The sequence below is a fragment of the Rhinolophus hipposideros genome (assembly GCF_964194185.1).
Source record: "Rhinolophus hipposideros genome assembly, chromosome: 4".
Classification (NCBI taxonomy): Eukaryota; Metazoa; Chordata; class Mammalia; order Chiroptera; family Rhinolophidae; genus Rhinolophus; species Rhinolophus hipposideros.
In genome coordinates, this window is record NC_138050.1 from 78,249,526 (window position 1) to 78,269,312 (window position 19,787).

Sequence of the window (19,787 nt, forward strand, 5' to 3'; positions counted from 1 at the left end):
GACTTTACTAAGTTCAAGAAGTAGTAAGAAGTCAGGCGTGAAAGCAGCTAATGACGCTTGATACCCATCAGAATGAAAGGGCAACAAAATGTGCTGTGAGAGCACATAGGGAACGGCTTGATCAATTCTGACTGCAGAGATCAAGGAGGGTCTGGCGTTGGGTGGTGTTTGAGCTGGCCTTTGCTACCACGGCCTGTGTAGGTGGCTGGCAGCAGGACGAGATGATGTATCTATTCGCTGCCATCCACATTTGGCCCTTGCCATGAGTGCCCACACGTACGTGCTCAATTCTGAGTGAATGCCCTAAAGGCTGATGAAAATATCCTTGAGAAATACATTGCATTCGGTCTTAGTCGTGTACCTTATATCTAGTTTCCATTAGTGAATAGGCTGCCTTTTTCAGTTGTGTTGAAAATGTGTTCTCTCCTGGTTGATTTTCCATACCTATGCTTTTTGTGTGTAACAAAAAAATGATACCTAATAGAATATAGGGATTTGCAGATTACAGAATGCTTTTGTATGCATTTCATTATTCTTTCACTCCCTGTCACCAGTGCTATAAGATAGAGGGGGCTGATTTCCCCATTTTTTAAATAAGAAGACTAAAACTTAGTTGCCGCCATTTGAACCTCTATTGCGACCATTGTCTTGAGTAGATTACGTCTTAAAAACTCACTTGAGCTCATCCATGACAGCAGACACTTTTGGGGTCCTATATTTTTCTTCCTATATTAGTTAGCTGTATTGTAACATTAACTATGATAATAAAAGATGAACAGATTGTAAACAGGCATTTTTATCCGTCTACTATGAAGGCAGAAAGGTGTTGTGGTGGAGGGCCGGCCTGAGTTCTGTGTTCGTACTGCATGAATTCTAATCTAGGCTCTTCCACCTGTTAGTTGTATGAGCTTACGTAGGACAAGTTACTGATCTCTCTGAGCATTTTCGTTATCCGTAAAATGGGAATGGCAATAGTATCAATACCCCTCCTTGTGTTTGGAGGAGGATTAAATGAAGTAACTCGTATGTAGAGCTTCGCATAAAGTCTGGCACATAACAGTATTCAATAAATGTTAACCTGCACTATGGGCACTGAGGCAGGCCCTCAAACTGAGGAAACCAGCCTCTTCTAGTAACTGTTCTTCCCATTTGCTTTGTGAGGCCATTGCACTGACTGGGTGTCTTGCATTCCTGACAGAGTGGGAGACCTGTTTTGTCTGGGAATTGCCACGGTACAACCCAGGGTTCTAACTGGTTCCATATGACTGTTGCCTGTGGTACAGTTAAAGCAAATCTAATTTGCTTGTGCTCCTCACCCTCCTACACACACAGCTGTATTTGTAGGGTACTGGAGACGCCATGGCCTGGGATAGTGCCATGTTCCAATGTCACTTCCACTTCTCTGACGTACAGCATCTCCAGCCACCTCTGAGGTCTGCTGTAAGGTCCTTCTTGCCTGTCCCCCTTCCAGATAATGACTGTTGTGCTGCCCTCAAGATTTTGTCCCCAGATCTTGCCATCAGCAATCTTCACTTTTGATTGTTCAACAGAATTAGGGGCCATTATTTCTGGAGGGTCACTATGGAGGCGGGAAGGTGTATGTTACAGTAAAAGAGATGTGGGTGGGGGGCACTGAATCTGAAGAGATCATCTAGATACTGATGGGATGGGGGTGGGGAAGAATGAAGAGGAAAGAAGTAGTGGAGATAGCAAGTATGCATTTGGTCAGTGCTTTGTTTTTTGAATACAAATGTAGGACTTAAAATTGGAAAGTTGAAACATTTTGCATTTACTACTTCTGTCTCTACCTTAGTCGTAAAGGTGAATTCTCTCTGCCCATTAACGTTTATCAACCTTGTCAGTGTTGTAAGAGCTCTATGTGGCCTGAAGAAGTTAGGTACAGATCCTATGGGATGACTTATGTATGACATTGTCTTGCCTCTTTCTCCTTAATTTTTTCCCGTGCTTTGGATTAGTGAGCCAGCAGAAATAAAGGAATGGTCTAGCCCAGGATATCTGTTAAGGGACATTTTGGTACTGCCACCAGAATACTGGCAGACCAATTTATCTCTAGATAATTCCAGGCATTTATCGCTTCAATTAGGATTCAAGCCGAAACCAAATTGTTGTTGCATGGAATACTTTAATTGACCATGTCTGTGTTTAGCCATGACAACCAAATGTGGCCCAGTTTTATGAAAGGATGAATTACAGATTATAGGGTTGATCTTTCTCCACCTAGGACTGCCCCCTCAGGCCCATTCCAGTGAGAAGAGCCCACTTGCATACCTTGCTTTCTTTCTCTTCTCTCCCTGTCCTGCTCCTCCCCTCTCCCACTCCCTCCCTCCTCCTCCTCACCTGGCCTCAGGAGTCATTACCTAGGATATCATTTCAGCCTGCTTACTCCAGATGAGTTTGGAATTGTACATGTCACTTACCCTTGCCATTGTCATCTTGCATTTTTATTTCGTAAGAGTACTGTTTTATTCCCACAGCTCATCTGAGATTAAATTAGATATAAAGTCTAATAACATAGGCAAATGATGACCATTTCCGTCATAATTAGATCTTATTAAAATTATGTGTGTATTTTGGTGTTGTATACAGCAGAATCTGGGTCGAGGGAGGTGGGTGGACAGCAATTGAGGGAGGGCTAGATTTTTTGTATTTTGCTCCTAGAGTCAAATAAATAACAAATGCTCTAATTTGGTTTAATAGTTCTTTCTCCTTTATAGGTTTCTATTCTCCTAAGCTAAATTTAAACCTAAAAATCATCATCTGATAAGTACTTGGTCCAAAGAAATGAATTAGTCAAGTGTTTTAGAAATCTGATACAATGACAATACCAGATACTGAACAGTGAAAATCATTCTCCTGTAGGTGGGATTGCCAATGGCTCTTAGATTCAAGTAGTCTGCCTGTGGCGGTTCTTCTGTGTCATTGTGACAGCTTAAAGGGAAAGGTTCAACTTTCGCATTTTCAGTTCCACAGTGGCCGTTGACCTTTTGCTTCTTGAAATGCTTTCAGGAGCATTATCTCAGCCTTTCATTTTAAAACATCAGAATTCACTTTTATTAATGTTAGAATGTGCAAGGCATGGTACCAGGTGCTGTAGGTGGATACAGAGATGCCCAGGACACTGCCACTGCCCCCAAGGAGCCGGAAATCTAGTAGGGAAGGTGGGATATAAACTGTTTTCTAAGCCCAGCACAACACAAAAAGCAGTGAACATTACGTCCGTACAGGAGTACCCTTATGCGGATCAGACAAAGACCCAATCGCTTCTAAAAAGCATCAGTAAGGCCTTGCAGAGGAGACAGCATTTGATTTTCATTTTAAAATGTAGGAGAGATTTTGTTTTGATTGGGGAAGCTGGAGATAAGCAGAACAAATCAAGCTAAGTCTCTACTATTCATATTCTTTTTGGTGAACGTCACGTAGGTCTGTGTGGTTGCTGTAGGTTATGTCAAGTATTGAAATAGCAGATCAAGGGAAATAGCTATTTAAGAACAAGAATATGTTGCTCTTTGAGTGCTATACTTAAAACTGTGAGTAGAGAAAAACCATTGCTGTTTTGCCGGAGAGCAATGAGAGCTGCTTATCTATATTTTAGGATGATAGCTCTGGCATCAGTATGAAAGGTGACCAGAAGTGAACATTTGGAAGCAAGGAAGCTTGGGAACGGGTCATTATAATAGATGAGAGATAAAAGAATGAGAACCTGAACTCACTGAGGTTAAGATGGAAAAGAAGGCATTGATGATAGGTAAAAGAACATTTAGAGGTAGATTTGCCATATTTCAACTCTTCTGGGATGTACTTTTTTCCACATTGTAACATCTCTGAAGTCTGGTTGTATCCTACAAGTGATAGCATCTTCTAATTGGCAGCATTTTACATTCATTGTACTTAGTGATACATAAGATACTGTTGTATCTTAAAATCTCTTGATAGATGATACCAGGATTTGTTGACAGATTGGATGGTGAGAAGTAAAAAGGGTGCGTTAGAGACAGCTCTGAGTGTTCTAGCCCAAGTGGTAAGGGGGCGGGTGCCATTAACTAGAACTAGACAGGAGGGAGTAGAGGAGGAGGAGCGCTCGTGTGGAGGCCAGGTTTGGTTTTGTACACGTGGTGAAGGCAGTTACAGCACCCTCACAAGGAGGATCAGACCTACTCTCCAGCAATATTTCAGCCTTACCCAGACCCATCTTGGACTCTGTGACCCTCTCCCTTTTTCACTGTCATTACCGTTCAAGTGCTCATTTCCTTTATTAGCCATGGTCATTTATTATCATCAGTCCGTTATCTCTATCTTCCTCCTTGGCAGAACTCCAACTCTGGGTAAACCCAGCTACTCATTTACTTCCTGCCTGAACCTGAGCAGCTAAAAGTTGGTAAGAAAAATATACACCTATGTTACTGTGTTTCCTCGAAAACAAGACCTAGCCAGACAATCAGCTCTAATCTGTCTTTTGGAGCAAAAATTAACATAAGACCCAGTATTACATTATATTATATTATATCATATTATATTATTACTATACTATATTAAATTATATTATATTATATTATGTTATACCTGGTATTATAGTAAAATAAGACCGGGTCTTATATTAATTTTGCTCCACAAGACGCATTAGAGCTGATTGCCTGGCTAGGTCTTATTTTTGGGGAAACACAGTAATTGGTCTTATTTTACCGTCAAAACCGCAGCCTCAAGTAGGAACTCATCAGTGTTTGGCAATCCTGCTACATATCCCTAGTAAATTTATTTTCTCACTTTTCAAAATAACTGCTTTATTCTCCTGTATTTTTCAAGTCGATGTCCCTGTCCGCTTCTCACTTTCACCTGGTAACCTCACCTCATATTTAATGAGAAAATATAAGCAATTGAAGCATCTGCAACACGAGTTCACCAATCTTTCCATCAGCAGATCTTCCAGCTCCTCCCTTTGTGTTAATTATCATTCCCTGGGTCTTCCCTTCTGTTACAATGGAAACAGACCCTCATACCTGTACAAACGAGAATTTCCCCTTGTGCTTTATACGTCATTCCACCTCTTGACTTAGGAACTTGGCTGTGTGGCTCTCACCCTCCCTTCCTTCTTTCTCCATCATTAATAGCCTCTCTTTACTGTATCGTTCCCATTGGCATTCCTTAACATGGCCTTATTTTTGTTTTCTCCTTTATAGCAAAACGTGCTATAAAGACAGAATTGTCTATATTCTCTGTCTTCACCTCCAATCGAGTTTCCATCTCTGCCATTCACTACAACCGTGCTTGTCAGTAAGCGATCGCAGTGACTTCCATGCTGTTAAGTCCCATAGCCACTTCTCTGTTCGCATCACCCTCAGTCCGTCCTCAATCTTTGACATCCTTGGCCACTGTCTGCCTCGTAAATTTTCTTTTCTCTCAGCTTCTGTGAGACCCTACTCTCCTGTCCTCCACCGCAGGCCCCGCCTTAGTTCCTTTAACTGATGGCTCCTCCTCTTCCTCTGCTTGCTGGAATGCCATGTCTCAGCTTTCTGCCCATGCAGGGGATTTCCTCCCGTCCTGTGGTTTAAATGCCATCATTTTTTATGCCATTGATTTTCAGAACCCGCCTTGTCCACTTGAAAGTCAGCGTGGCCTCACAAATTTAACATGGCCAAGACAGAATTCTTGATTTTCACCGTGTGTCTTTCTCACCTTAGTTAATGATGGCACCAGCCATGGAGTTGTTCAAAAAACCATGTTTTTTTTCAGACTGGGAGATATTTAACCTTTGTTGTGGGCGCAATTACATAGAAAATACTGATTGCCTTTAAATGAGAGCTTCTCATAAGGGAATCCTGTAAGGGGTAGTAGAGCATCTTGAATCCCCTTAAATAATGTGCACAGTTTTATGTTTTCAGCATTGGCTTTCATCCATTTTCCGATGGGTTCGTGACTTAAAAAACGAAATTAAATCACTACTCTAAAAGTCCAAGGAGATAAGTCTTCTTTCTTTAGCTCAGCTTCTTAATTTTGGGAGTATACGTACATCTAAGAGTATTGTGGGAATTTGGTGTATGTGCTTGTGGGGGTACATGCATGTGTTTGTGGAAGCTATAAGACAGACACAGGAATATCTTCTTGGTACTTAGCTTGAGACTTCTTGTTCTTAAAACATCTCATGACTTAACGATGAAATTAAAACACACATGAATATATATGGTCTAGACTTTCGAATCACATGAATTTTTAGGGAAAAAAACAGAATCTGCAATGAAAATTCAAGCTTTTCTGCCTCTTGAGACGCTGAGTAGGAATACCTCCCTGAAAGTTCCTAGACCTAATTCCAACTTGTAGTGTGTGTGTGTGCACATGTGCGCTTCCCCACACCAACAAGCACTTCTCAGAACCCAGTAGGTTGTCTGAGAAATCAACTCTCTTCTGGCACTATATACCCAGAGATAGAATCAGATGCCACAGGTAAAGGGCTTAATCCCACAAAACCACCGTCCACTTTTTGGAAGCCAGCCCCAATCCCAGGCTGTTCCCTGCACTTCTGACTGACTGACTCTAAATCAGAGGTTGCCATGACCCCCTCCTCGGGGTTCGATTAATTTGTTCGAACAGCTTACAGAACTAAAGAAAACCCATTTACCCACTAGATTACCGATGTATTACATGGAATATTAAAGAATACAAATCAATAGCCAGGTAAAGAAACACATAGGGTGAGGGCTCAAACAAAGGAGCTCTGTCCTCTTGGAGCTTGGGGCCTGGCACAGTGGCATATGGAAGCGCTCTGTTTCTCTGACGTGGAAGCTCTCCAAAAGAGGCCAACAGGCTGTCCTTTTGGGTTTTTATGGAGGCTTCATTACTAGTCATGACTGACTGAGTCATTGACCATTGGTGATTAACTCAACCTCAAGCCCTTCTCCCCTCCCTGGAAATCAGGGGGTAGGACTGACACCTCTAACCATAAAGTTGGCTTCTACCAGCAGCCAGCCCCCACCATTGGGTGGAATCCAAAAATCTCATTGATAGAGACGCCATTGTTGCTCTCATCACTTAGAAAATTCCAAGGATTTTGGGAGCTGTGAGCCAGGGCCTCTGGATGAAGACCAAATATATCTGAGGAATATATGGTATTTAGGTCATCTGAATGACTATATATATATTTGGTATATACACGTACACGTGACACACACACACATATGTATTTCTTATAAATCACACTCCATTTCCTTCTGGCTGTTGGTAGGAATACTTTAGAAGAGTTTGAGAAGCTGTGCTTCCTGATCTGTCTTACTTATTTATTTACTTTAGACCTATCAAGTCAGTTGAACTGAACGGATTAGAATTGGTTTCTCCAAGAGGAAGTTTAAATCCATGTTGAATTACCTTCTTTGTTTAGTTTCTTGTTAGGGTTCGTAATCCAGGAAGCATGTAAATGTTTGGAAAGGCAGATTAAGACCAGAGAGCACTTTGCAGTGAGCCTTGAACTGCTGACGTGGACCGCCATGTGTCTGTGATTCCTTTGAGGGTAGGGACCCCTTTAAAACTAATGAATACTCCTATTCTGAGTATTCACATACTGAGGTGGACATACAGCAGCACAAGTGTTTTCACTGCGGAAAGCAGTCTGTGGTGGTTCTGTCCCTTCTTCCTCCCTTTGCTTCCTCTGCTTTCCTGTGATCTTCCAGTCGATAGTCTTATTATCATTAGGACAGAAGAATACTGAAAATTCCTATAAACGTTTTTTAAGTCCCATAGGAAAACTACCATAAATCAAGTGAAAGCCTAAGCATTTTTGTCTTTTTCTGGTTGTTTTTATTGTTAAATTTGTGCTATGCGAAGAACATTAAGTCATTATTCCCTCTGTCAAGTCCCCCAACTAACTGAATGTTAAGTACTGTCTTAATAGCAAATGACTTCATTCACCAAACCTTTATTGAGTACCTGCTGTGTAGTAGGCTGTCTTCTAGGCACCAGGAATTGAGGAATGAATGAAACTGCGGAAGTTCTTGCCCTCATGGAGCTTTCATTCTGATAGGGGAGATAGAGAACAAATACGTAAATAAATATTTATCAGGTAGAAAACTAAAACAACTTTTCTATTTTCCTTCTGGGGTGATAGATAATAACTATATAAACAACCACAGCATAATATCAGGTACAAAACCAAAGCAACCTCTTTTCTGTTTTCTATCTAGATAACCCTGAGCAAGCCACCTACATTTTTCCCACTTTGGTTTCCTTATTTGTAAACTATATTTACTCTGTTTATCTCACAGGGTTATTTAAAAACAACACAAACCCACACACACACACAGAGAAAATGCATGTGAAGGCCCTTTGTAAAATATAAGACTATATACATGTAAAGTATTACTAATTTGTACGTGGTTAAATGGAGTCAACGATTTGTGTATTTGGTGTATGTCAATATTTCTGTCAGCATTGTTTGCTGTTTAGATTATATACCACTTGAGAGTGGGACTCATGTCTTTTAGGGTTGTTTTAGCTTTCATGCCTCTGGTTTGGGGGATTTTCTAGTAAGATGTGAATGCTAGTAAGATGTAGTTTGCTGTTGCTCTGTAACATACTAGTAGAATGAATTGAGGGAAGGGTTCAAGCATCAGATAGGTGTTAAAAGAACCTTCCAATCCTCATTCATAATTATAAAATGGAATAGTTAAAGGAAAATTGCCCCAGCCTTAGTGGAACAAAATGTATTTTCTTTTTGGCTATGAGTGTGGTTTGGAATAAAATAAAACCATTTCATAATATGTCAAGAGTTTCAGTCTCTATGACAGGGTATCTCAGGTAGTATCTCTGTTAAACATAGATGAGAAACAATGTGGTAGCAGAAGCAGCTACTCTGCTTCTAAACTTACTCTGCTGTACTCTAGAGAAGCAATTTGTTTGCTCTTAACTAAACCTACTGGGATTCTAGTTACGACTGTTGCTCTGTATTAAAAATAATGTTTCTTTTTTCAAAGGTGCGCCAGCCTGTCATATGCATCAACAACCATGTATTTTGTTCAATTTGTATCGATCTGTGGTTGAAGAATAATAGCCAGTGTCCAGCTTGCAGAGTCCCCATCACTCCGGAAAATCCTTGCAAAGAGATTATCGGTAAGGGCCTATTTTATAAACACATAGAAATAGATGTGAAACAGTCTATAAATAGTGTATATTTAGAAGAAGACCAAAATAGACAACTTTCAATGATGTTATTTTGCAATATCATACTGGATGGATTGATCATTTATATCATCCATAAGTGGAAGAACTGAGGAGCACAAGTCAGTATGAGAAATCTTAGAGCTTCTTGGAACTTACATTCTGGTAGAGGTTGTGCTTGCAGACCAAAATATTAATAGTTTAAAACAGCAACTGTTGAAAGGCCAAGAAAAGACCCACAGAGTTCAGGCAAGCAGGTTCAATTAGGAACATCGAGAAAGACTTCATAAAGAGGTGGCCTTTAAGATAGAGATTTAAGGATGGAGAACATTTCAACTTCTAAAGATTAGGGAAGGCATTTTATGCAGAGGAAATAGCATGAACTAAAGTTTAGAGGTAGGAAAACATAAAGCATGTTGTTGGAAATGATCAGTAGTCTAGTTTGGGTCTGACTACTGAAATAAGACTGAAAAGGTAAATGAAGACTTCAGTGCAGAGAATCTTGAGTGACAAATTCAATCGGGGACTTGCTCTGTGGGTGAGAAGGATGAGGTGGGCATGATGGTTTTGAGCAAGGAAGTGGCATGACCCAAAATATGCTTGAAGAACATTACTCAGGTGATGATATGTAGGTTGGGTTGTAGGGGAGAGACAGCAGTTCAGGTAGGAGGCTTTTGCCTAGGTGAGGGAGAATATGAGTCTGGATTAGGTAAAAAAAGAACATTCAGGGCCATGCTAGTATGGGTAAGAGGGGGGATAAGAATTGAACTAGAAGATCCTTGAAAAACATTCAAAGAGCTTTTTTAGTGTTGGGTTTTTGTTCTGCTCATATAAATTATTTTTCTTAGGTTGCAACAATTAAAATTATTTTTATTTGTTTTTGCTTTAGGAAAAATTGAAAGTAAATATATCATTAGCTATGTGTAGAAAACACCTTTCTGAAAACTTAAATCATTGTAGTAGTCCCAAATTAGGGGAAATAGACTTAAATAAGATTTTCACAATGGAAAGGGAAAAGAAGATATAAGCTAGAATAAAAGAACCAGTGGGACTTGGGAACTAAGCTCTGAAGGAGGATGCAGAGATAGCTCCGAGGTTTCTGTCTTGGGTGATGGGGTGAAGTCTGATAGAGGAATGTTTTTCTGTCTGCTACACACCGCAGTGTTAACCTCTCTGCTGCGAGTTTTTTAAGGGATTTTTTCATAAATTCTTTCAAGTAAAGTAGTTCCTCTATCCTTGCATTTGGATAGAACGTCCTGAAAAAGAACATCTGTAAAATGCCTTTGTTATGATGATGCTAAAAAGCATAAAGTCACCACAGCATAAGAGAAGAGCTCTCAGGAAAAACTCATTTTGAGTATTTGTAATGAGTCATTACTGGTAGACGATAATGCGGTAATTTATAATCCATTATAACTGAGTTGTTAGAATCAGTGAAAACACACGTTAATCTGTTAGTCCTTTACCAGTACCTAGATATGTTTGAATGAATATATTGGTTATGATAATGTATATCAGAATGTATCTATTATATGTTATGATACATAGGTAATTATATGTGAAATATATAGATACTATTGATAACATTATTTTTGTAATGTATTGGTATATATATATATATATACACATACATACATATACAGATATATATGTATGTATGTATATATATCATGTTTCCCCCAAAATAAGACCTAGCTGGACAATCAGCTTTAATGCGTCTTTTGGAGCGAAAAATAATATAAGACCTAGTCTTATATTGTGTTATATTTTATAAGATCCAGTCTTATTGTAAAATAAGACCGGGTGTTATATTAATTTTTGCTCCAAAAGACGCATTAGAGCTGATGGTCTGACTACGTCATATTTTCAAAACATGGTATATACATATAATCATTGGTTTTATCATTATTTAACAATTATCTGGTATTAATATTTGCAGTAGTCTAAATGTGATAATTAATAAAATACAGTATTTGCCTTCATTAAGTTTGCTATAATAAGATGCATAGGTAAGTAAATTCAACATGATATTTTACTGAAGGTATTTCTCATGATGTTATTTGATATTTATCTTTTCTTAGGTTTGAGATAGAGAAAAGGCCAAGATGGCAGCCCGAAGTATGCATATAAGTAGAAATCAAGCTGGAGAACTGTATAAAACAATAAGGAAAGGGTTCATTTTTTATTTTCATTCTGCCCAAATGAGAATGAAGTTAGATTTTTTTTTCCTGTAGGAGGGACCAGTGAAAGTGAACCTATGCTGAGCCATATAGTCCGGAAGCACCTTCGGAAAACTAGGCTTGAGTTACTCCACAAAGAATATGAGGTAAATAATAATTAAAATTCAAAATGATGACAACATTGAATTCAAGGTAAAACTGAGCTGTCTCAGTTCCTGGACTTCTTAAACATCCAATGAAATCTTATTTTAATGCCAATTTAAAAATGCCTTATTTGATAAATTCTTTTTTCCCTTTTCTGTTTCAAATAGAGGAAAGAAACAGATAGAAGCATTTTCTTTTTTTCTTTCTTTTAATTTAAAATTTGTCCTCAACAGATAGATCATTTTGTATTTACTCCCTCAAGAAGTTGGGAGATAAAAGAAAACCTCTTATAAAAGTCCAAACCCCACAAGAAATTAGGAATGCTCTGGTAAATAATGACTACAGTGCTCATTCTGTTTTTGTTTTTGCCTATAAAGTCACTGGTAATTATAATCCACATCAGTTCTGAAAGTAAATATATGTCAACTACCAGCAGAGAGAATTTTTTGTGTGAAATACGGTGTTTTCTAATTCTTTTTTTTTTTTGCGTGTAAAACTTCTTTTTTAATAAAAATTGTATATTTTTAAGGTATATAACATGATGTTTTGCTATACATGTACACAGAGAAATTATTACATCAGTGAAGCCAATTAACATGTCTATCTCCTGACAAGGTTACTGTGTTTTTGTGGGTGTGCGCATGCGCATGTGGTAAGAGCACCTTAAATCTCTTAGCAAATTTCCAGTATACAACGCCATATTATTAACCATAGTCATCATGCTGGATATTACCTCTCCAGACTTATTTGTCCTACATAATAACAACATTGTACCCTTCAACCCCACCTCCCCATTTCCCCTCACCACCCCACCCCTGCTAACCAATGTATAACTCTCTGCTTCTATGTATTTTAGACTTTCTTAGATTCCACGTATAAGTAAGATCATGCAGTTTCTTTCTGTGAAGGTGATATGACACGGTGATGGAATTTTTCCAAATTAGCCTCATGCTGGTAGAATACATATACTTTTGAATAGTAAACATTAAGCCCAGTTTTCATTTTATATAGACTAATAGGGGGTTATTATTGATCTTTTGATATTGAATATCTTTAAGTTAAACTACATACATGTAAACTACTTCAGGTGCCTCAAACTTTTTTTGAATAGAATAGGGCATAAACAAATGACTGATAAATATTCATTCATATATGTTTTTTTCTGCTTGTATTTGTTTATTCATTAATATATTAATTCAAACTAAGTGATTTTCTCATTTTATAATTGTATTTAACTTGAAATGAACTATGATTTAAATAGTAAGTAGTACTATCTGTGTTAATTCTAAAATGTATTCTTATAAACTTAATGAATATCATACTTAGATACTAATCAGTATACAAGAAGATCACTGGCATATTGAGGTACTTGGAGTTTATTTTCTAATAACAGTATTATTCAGCCTTAGTTTAAGAAGAAGTATCCATTATAGATGAATAAGTGGTATCACAGAAAAAAATTCCAGTAGGCAAATGTGTAGTAATTGGATTTAAGATAATAAGCATCTAATGTATGGTGATGGAAAGAGAACCGACTCTGGGTGATGAACACACAATGTGATATATAGATGGAGTAATACAGAACTGTACACCTGAAATCTATGTGACTTTATTATTGTCACCCCAATAAACTTTAATTTAAAAAAAAGATTATAAGCAGTTCCAGATGGAGAAATCTAATACTTGGAATAGTCACAGGAGTAATTGAAGAAACAGAACGTAGAAAGTTAAAAATTAACTACAGGTATTATTCTGAAATGGAAAATGGAAGGAAATGGTGTATGGCTTCAACTTGTCAACTATAGAAGGAAAAATACAAACATGAAACAAAACTATAATATAATAGATCACCTTCATCAGCACTGTATTTTTAAATTTCCCTCAGTAAAGCAATTAAATACACCTCAGAATTTTTTTCTGAGGAATTTGCTTCCTTTTTGAATTCATCCGACTTTCATTTTCTGGACATTTTAAACAGAATCAAAGAGTTGACAACTTTATTTTTAAAAAACCACAAACTATCACTGAATCTAAACAAAAAAACAGTGGGAATGCCAGTTTTTCTCAGAGTTAAAATACATTTTGAGAATTTCAACTGTGGTGACTTTCTACCTACAAAACTGTTCTGATGCATAAAGAATCTGTATCTACAGAATTTTGAGTATATAATTTAAAAACGCATAGGCCTCGGATTAGCTTATGTATGTGCTTAATGTCTGTGTCTACCTAATGGCTTTGCAATGCTTTTTCAGGACGAAATAGATTGTCTGCTGAAAGAGGTAGAAGAACTCAAGAGTAAAAATCTCAGCTTGGAGTCACAGATCAAAACCATTCTGGATCCTTTAACCTTAATGCAGGGCAATCAAAATGAAGACAAACATCCAGTTGCAAATAATCCAAGTAAAACTGATCCAGAACCTGGAGCAGAGTGGAAGGAAAAGCTTAGAACAGCTAATGAAATCTATGAAAAAATGAAAGATGATGTAGATAAGTTAAAGGAGGTAAGTTGTGGTTGTTTATAAAATTCTATTATAATTTTTAAATTTCTATTAGAGTTGTTTTTAAAATTCTGTAATATTTTAATTTCCTTCAAAACTATAAATATCGATATTATCTTGACTCTCATCATTAGATGATTTGTGGTGAAAGGACAGAATCCCCAGATGAGTATTTATAAGCAAGAGGAAAACTTTTTCTCCTTAACTGTCATTAGCTGCCAAGAAATATCAGGTGGTTCAATTTGCGACGATAATTGGAGACTCTGTAGTGCTTCTGTGTGAGTTTGCGTCTTGTAGGAAAGGGACATCAATTTAAAGGATGTGTTTCTATTTCCCCGCTTTGTGGTTTACCTTAATTTTTTTTTAAGCTTTTGTCAGTGACTGCCCTGTATGCATAAAAACAAACACATATCCATTTCCCTACCTATAAAATGAAAGACTTGGACTGTGTCTTTTCCAGCATTACCATTCTCTGATTTTTCAGATTGTAAGTAGTTAAAGGCTTAATGAAGAATGCCTCTTTAGACTACTTCAGACAAAAGGATATTGTGGCTTATGAGGCGGGTTCATTTTTTTCAGTTATTCTTCCATCCATCCAACAAGATAGAGAAAGCATACCATAGGTGAAAAAGCCAAAGCTCCAGAATTTTCCATTCTGGAAAAGGAGATAAGATCCATGCAGTCAGCACTAGAGATTATAATCGAGTGCTGTATGTCCTTGTTTGCCAGAGGGACCAGCCTGTCGCTTGACTTCAGGTTTATCCACAGTGCAGTCCTGTTGTGCTGAGTGGAGATCGTTTTGTGGTATCCAGGCCTACCACTACGCATTCAACCTATCTGCATTCCCTTAAAATACTGTAACTGCACTGAATTACTAAATCCTGCCTCCTAAAATCATTAATGAGCTCCATATGATACTTTAAAGAAGTAACCACCACATACTGGCCCTTTGATCCTCCTGTGGTTAAGTAGCAGAGAAGTATCTGCAACTTAGTGTAAATACTAAGCCATTTTCAGATATCTGCATATAAAAGAAATGCCATTTGGGCTCAGAAAAAAGAAAATAAAACTACAGACATAATTGTACTGAGTTTGTCACAAGTTTAGGGGAATGGAATATTTATGGCCAACATTAGCCTGTTGGTTTGTCTAAGAAGAGAAAAGGATGCAAAAAGGAAAGGCAGCTGGGAAATGACAGTATTTGTCTCTCTGCCATGTCCCCGTTATCTTTCCTTCCTCTTTTTGAGCCATCAGTAAGTTTTATATGGTCTCCTTTATAGTTATTAAACTTCATTTAAGTTTCTGGCATTAAATGCTTCTTACAGCATGTGGCTTGGTCTCTTAAGAGTGGTGTAGGGGATGTATGTAAAGGGAAAGTACATAAAGCACAGTTTTTCTTCTCCCTTTTAAAGGTCACGTGTTAAATTCAATGTCCAAAGCTACCGTGAGACCTCAGAATTATTTGGGATATTTAATAAGCCCATTTTGGGTGCCTAGTGATGGTATTAGGTAATACTGGGCAATAAACTGGGGCACAAATGAATTAAAAAACATGGTTTGTAGGGCAAAGTTTAAATGTGAAGGACAAAATAATAACATACTATAAATTAAATGCAGTGTTCAAAATTCAGAATAAAGGAGTACTTAGAATGAGGAAAAGTGGACCTTTTTTCAGGGCTAAGTGAGTTTTGAACCATTATGAGGCCATACCCAACAGTGTTGAGAATGTAAAATAGCTGAAGACTTCATTACTCTTTTAGATGCAACAAATAGACAGAACTCTGCCCTTTGTAGTCTTTATGACGCTAACCCTCCTGAATTTGAAAATATCTCCTGATAGTTGAGGAATTAGCCGGCCTTTAAAGAGAATGTGAGAGAAACCCGGGCCTGGTGAGAGACCTTGAAATACAGTGATATAGTATAGAGGGGAAAAGAAATCTCAAATGAGTTTCTCATTTAAGCTTATCATCATCAAAAAGTATTCACTAAGTGCCTCCTCTTATGGTGCTATGCCTGAGAGATTAATTCATTGTCTGTGTGTATGAGGAATTAAATGACTCTTCTTACTATTCAGAGGGGCAGTAATGGTGTTTATCAGTCACTTAAAGAATTAACCCTCCACAATCCAGGTTGTGTTGCAACCATGAAGATAAGCAGGTGCTCAGAGCCCAAAAGGAACCTGCATGAATCTAAGAGAGTTAGGCTTTGTTCTCTGCCTTGCTTCTCTTGTCATCCTCTTGGGCATTTTTGTGTGGATGGGCAAGTAATATAGTCAGAAGTTCTGGAAATTAGTCAAAAACATTGGTCAAATGTTTGAAATCTGTCTGTTTAAATCTTATTGGTTTAAACCTTTCAGTTGACAGTTCTTGTGACCCATTAGTTTGAAAGTTAATGTTCTAGTCAAACAATGAATTTCTCTTGCCAGGTTGGTGAGATTGGTTTCCATTCTAGAAAGTCGTATATTTCTTCAGAATTCAAAAAATGCAATGACGTGGCAATTTAAAGGCGGAAGCTTTTAAGAAAACTCTAAAATTTATATACACTACTTTTCAGGCTGTCCAGAATCAATATTAAGCCTCTAGATTTTCCCGCAATTAATGTTTTGTTAGGTAATTTTTAAGTATCGTACAATTAAAAAAATAAAGTCAATCTTGGGATTTTTCTTTTAATCAAAAGAGAAACCATAGAATTTATTACAAAATATTAACTCAGTTTTGAGAGTCTCAGAAGTTGTGAGCCAAGGCATTTGGGAAAGCCTTTTGAAGAAAGAAAGCAAGTGGTTTAGTCATATTAGATTTGGTATCACTAAAAAAACTTTTTAAGTAGCAACCAAAAATCAGTCTCAAAGTCAAGAATTAACTCAGCATAAGTTTTGCAAATAATTGCATGTGGTATAATGTTGTCATGCTTAGAGTATTCAGTTATGTAAAAAAGGGAAAAAATGTCATTAGTATAGTCCCTTAATGACTCTAAGCTAACTAACATAGCTCCGTTTATTTCCCTGGATAGGAGATTTGCAGAGTGCCTGGGAAATACTGATTTCAAATGCTTGGTTGTATTCACAGTTTCACAAGTCATTCCCAGTGGTGATTTTAGGTTTCTGAAGGCCATGCTCTAGCATTCAGTTTTCTGATATTATTACTCTAAAAAAATACTGATGGCTCATGTCGTAGTTTTTACAAGGCACTTTCGTGTTAGCTTGTGCTTGATTATTTTCAACTCTTTTTTTTTTTTAAGGCAAATAAAAAATTGAAATTGGAAAATGGTGGCCTGGTGAGGGAGAATTTACGACTGAAGGCTGAACTTGATAACAGATCACCCCAGAAGTATGTATTTTGTTCACAGAGCAATGTTTCAGATTATGTCAGTGTTTTAGAATAAGTTGTTATTGTATGTGTTCATTTGATTCTTTATTGAAGCATGTAGGTTTAAGAAGAATGTCTTGCTTCTAAACGTCAAGTGTATAGCGATGGTATTGAGACTAAACTCTTAGTCTCAATTAAGACTAATTCTGAAGAAAGGATTTCATTCTTATTGTTTTACCTTATCTGATTAGCAAGAGGATTGTTTTGTGACCTAAAACAGATGAACTTCCACTTGGTTTTACATATAACTGTTTAATAGCACGAACAAACAGTAGGGAGACTAACATAATGCCCTTTAGAAGTCTTCTGAAATAATCTTAATAATAGTTAATGTTCATATAGTGCTTTCTCTTTGCCCGGTATAACAACCTGTGATGTAGAACTGTTTTCATTTACGGATGAGGAAATGGAGGCATAGAGAGAAATTAAGTTGATTTATCAAAATCTGCACAGCTAATAAGTAGTGGAAATAGGACTTGAACACAGGTAGTTCAGCCCCAGATTCCGTCTTCTGTGCCATTACACTGAAAATCATTACACTTTTACACTACCCATTACACTAAAAAGCCTATCTGAAATAGAATTTAAGGCATTAATTGTTCATTTTTACTGATCTGAACTATACAACTAAGTGATTTTATTCTTCCTTTTATGATGGGATAGTTTTAATTCAGTTCCAAAATGTAAGAGATTGCAGGTATTGACCCGCTTAACAATCTGTTTAAAATTCTAAGAAACAGTTGAGAGTTAAGAGTTGAATATGGAGAAAAGATGGAATATGGCACTTGAAATTTTTCTAGGGAAAAAAATGACAAATGAGAAGAGAATATGGCCCCCATCCCTCTCTGAGTGGTGGCATGCCACACTTTCTTCCCATCTAACCACTAGATTTCATTCCTAGTGGAAAAAGACAAGGCAGGCATAAGCAAACAAGGGATATTTGTCCTACCTGAAATAGCTCTCTGCTTGTCATTTGAAAAGGAGAAAATGTTGCCTTCAGTAAAACCAAGTGTGGTAACAGGAAATGGTAGAAGTAAACCATAATTACTCAAAACAGAGATAACTAACCAATAGGAAAAGAAGCATAGTTTTTACTTTTCAGTAGTTCCTTCCCCTGTCTTCTCTAACCTCATTTTGCTTTCACTCCAGATAATGACCTTCTTTGACGAATTAGTGAAATAAGCTTAGGAAGTGTTGCTGTTATGTGGTGGTTTTGAATCTCTGCTCCTCTCATTTATTGGCAGCGCGCCTTGCCAGTCATAGTAATGCTTGTCCATTAGCCATTTCCCACAGCATGCTGAATGGAACTAAAGCTATTTTGTTTGTAGCTTTTATTTCTTGAAAAGTTGCCCACCACATTTCAGATTTAATGCCAGCTCCCAGTATGTGTGTTTTTAAATATCCGTGGCTCCAGCCTGATAAGTAACTGACGAACCTCACCTGAAAAAACCTGGCCTCTGCCTATTCTAACAAGTGGCCACACTTCTGAATCCCATGTAACTTTAAGATTTGCTATCTTTAACTTCCATGCCTTCCCTTCAGGGGAAGGCGACAGTTTCACTTAAAAAAATGATGTTAACTGACCCCTATTCCAGATCAATTTGCAGTGCACTGGGGTATCACATGCACTGCATTTGATTTATAGCCTTGCTCACTCTGTGTCGCCAAACCCTAGAGGAATACAGAAACTGAGCACTACTGAAAATACCCAGATCTGGTTCACCAGAAGAGAGCCTCTATTTGTATTGAAAAGAATATGAAAATTCAGTTTAAAAGTACATGCAAGGAAGTAAAAACCATTCTATTTTGTTCCCTTGGTTAGGAAGCACCTTGACCAATTATTTTCTGTTGTCTACTTAGTTAGATGTCAAGGAATGCTTTTTATACACATGGCCTTAGTTTCTGATGTATCCTTCAGATTATGCAGACATATTCTATAAATCATGCAGGAGAGGTTTAAAATTTAGACACTAGAGAATTTAAACTAGGAAGTCATGTTTGCCATCTTGGGCTGCCATAACAAAATACTATCGATGGGGTGGCTTCAACAAAGGATATTTATTTTCTCACAGTTCTGGAAGCTAAAAGTCCGAGATCAAGGTTCAGCAGTTTGGGTTTCTGGCGAGGACTTTTGGCTTACACACAGCCAGCCACCTTCTCACTATGCTTTCACATGTCAGAGAGAAAGAGATATCTGGTCTCTCTTCCTCTTCTTAGAAGAACACCAATCTTATCAGATTAGGGCCTCGTCCTTATGATCTAATGTAACCTTAATTACCTCCTAAAATTCCTCTTAAATATAGTCACATTGAGCTTTAGGGCTTCAGCATATGAATTTGGCAGGTGGGAAAAACAATTCAGTCTATACTAGAATTTCTTTCTTTTCAAGATACTCAAACGAGTATCATGCTAGTGCCCCAAAATAGATTTGATGTGTTTAG

The 19,787-nt window shown here is 37.5% G+C and overlaps 1 protein-coding gene across 1 annotated transcript in view; it reads left to right on the forward strand.

Moving 5' to 3' along the window:
- Positions 1–19,787, forward strand: part of OBI1 (ORC ubiquitin ligase 1) — a 39,629-nt gene that overhangs the window by 1,110 nt on the left and 18,732 nt on the right. The window contains exons 2-5 of the mRNA XM_081046638.1: positions 8,976–9,111; positions 11,394–11,485; positions 13,736–13,984; positions 17,219–17,307. Coding sequence (XP_080902764.1) covers positions 8,976–9,111; positions 11,394–11,485; positions 13,736–13,984; positions 17,219–17,307 — 566 coding nt within the window. The remainder of the gene's footprint in view (positions 1–8,975; positions 9,112–11,393; positions 11,486–13,735; positions 13,985–17,218; positions 17,308–19,787) is intronic.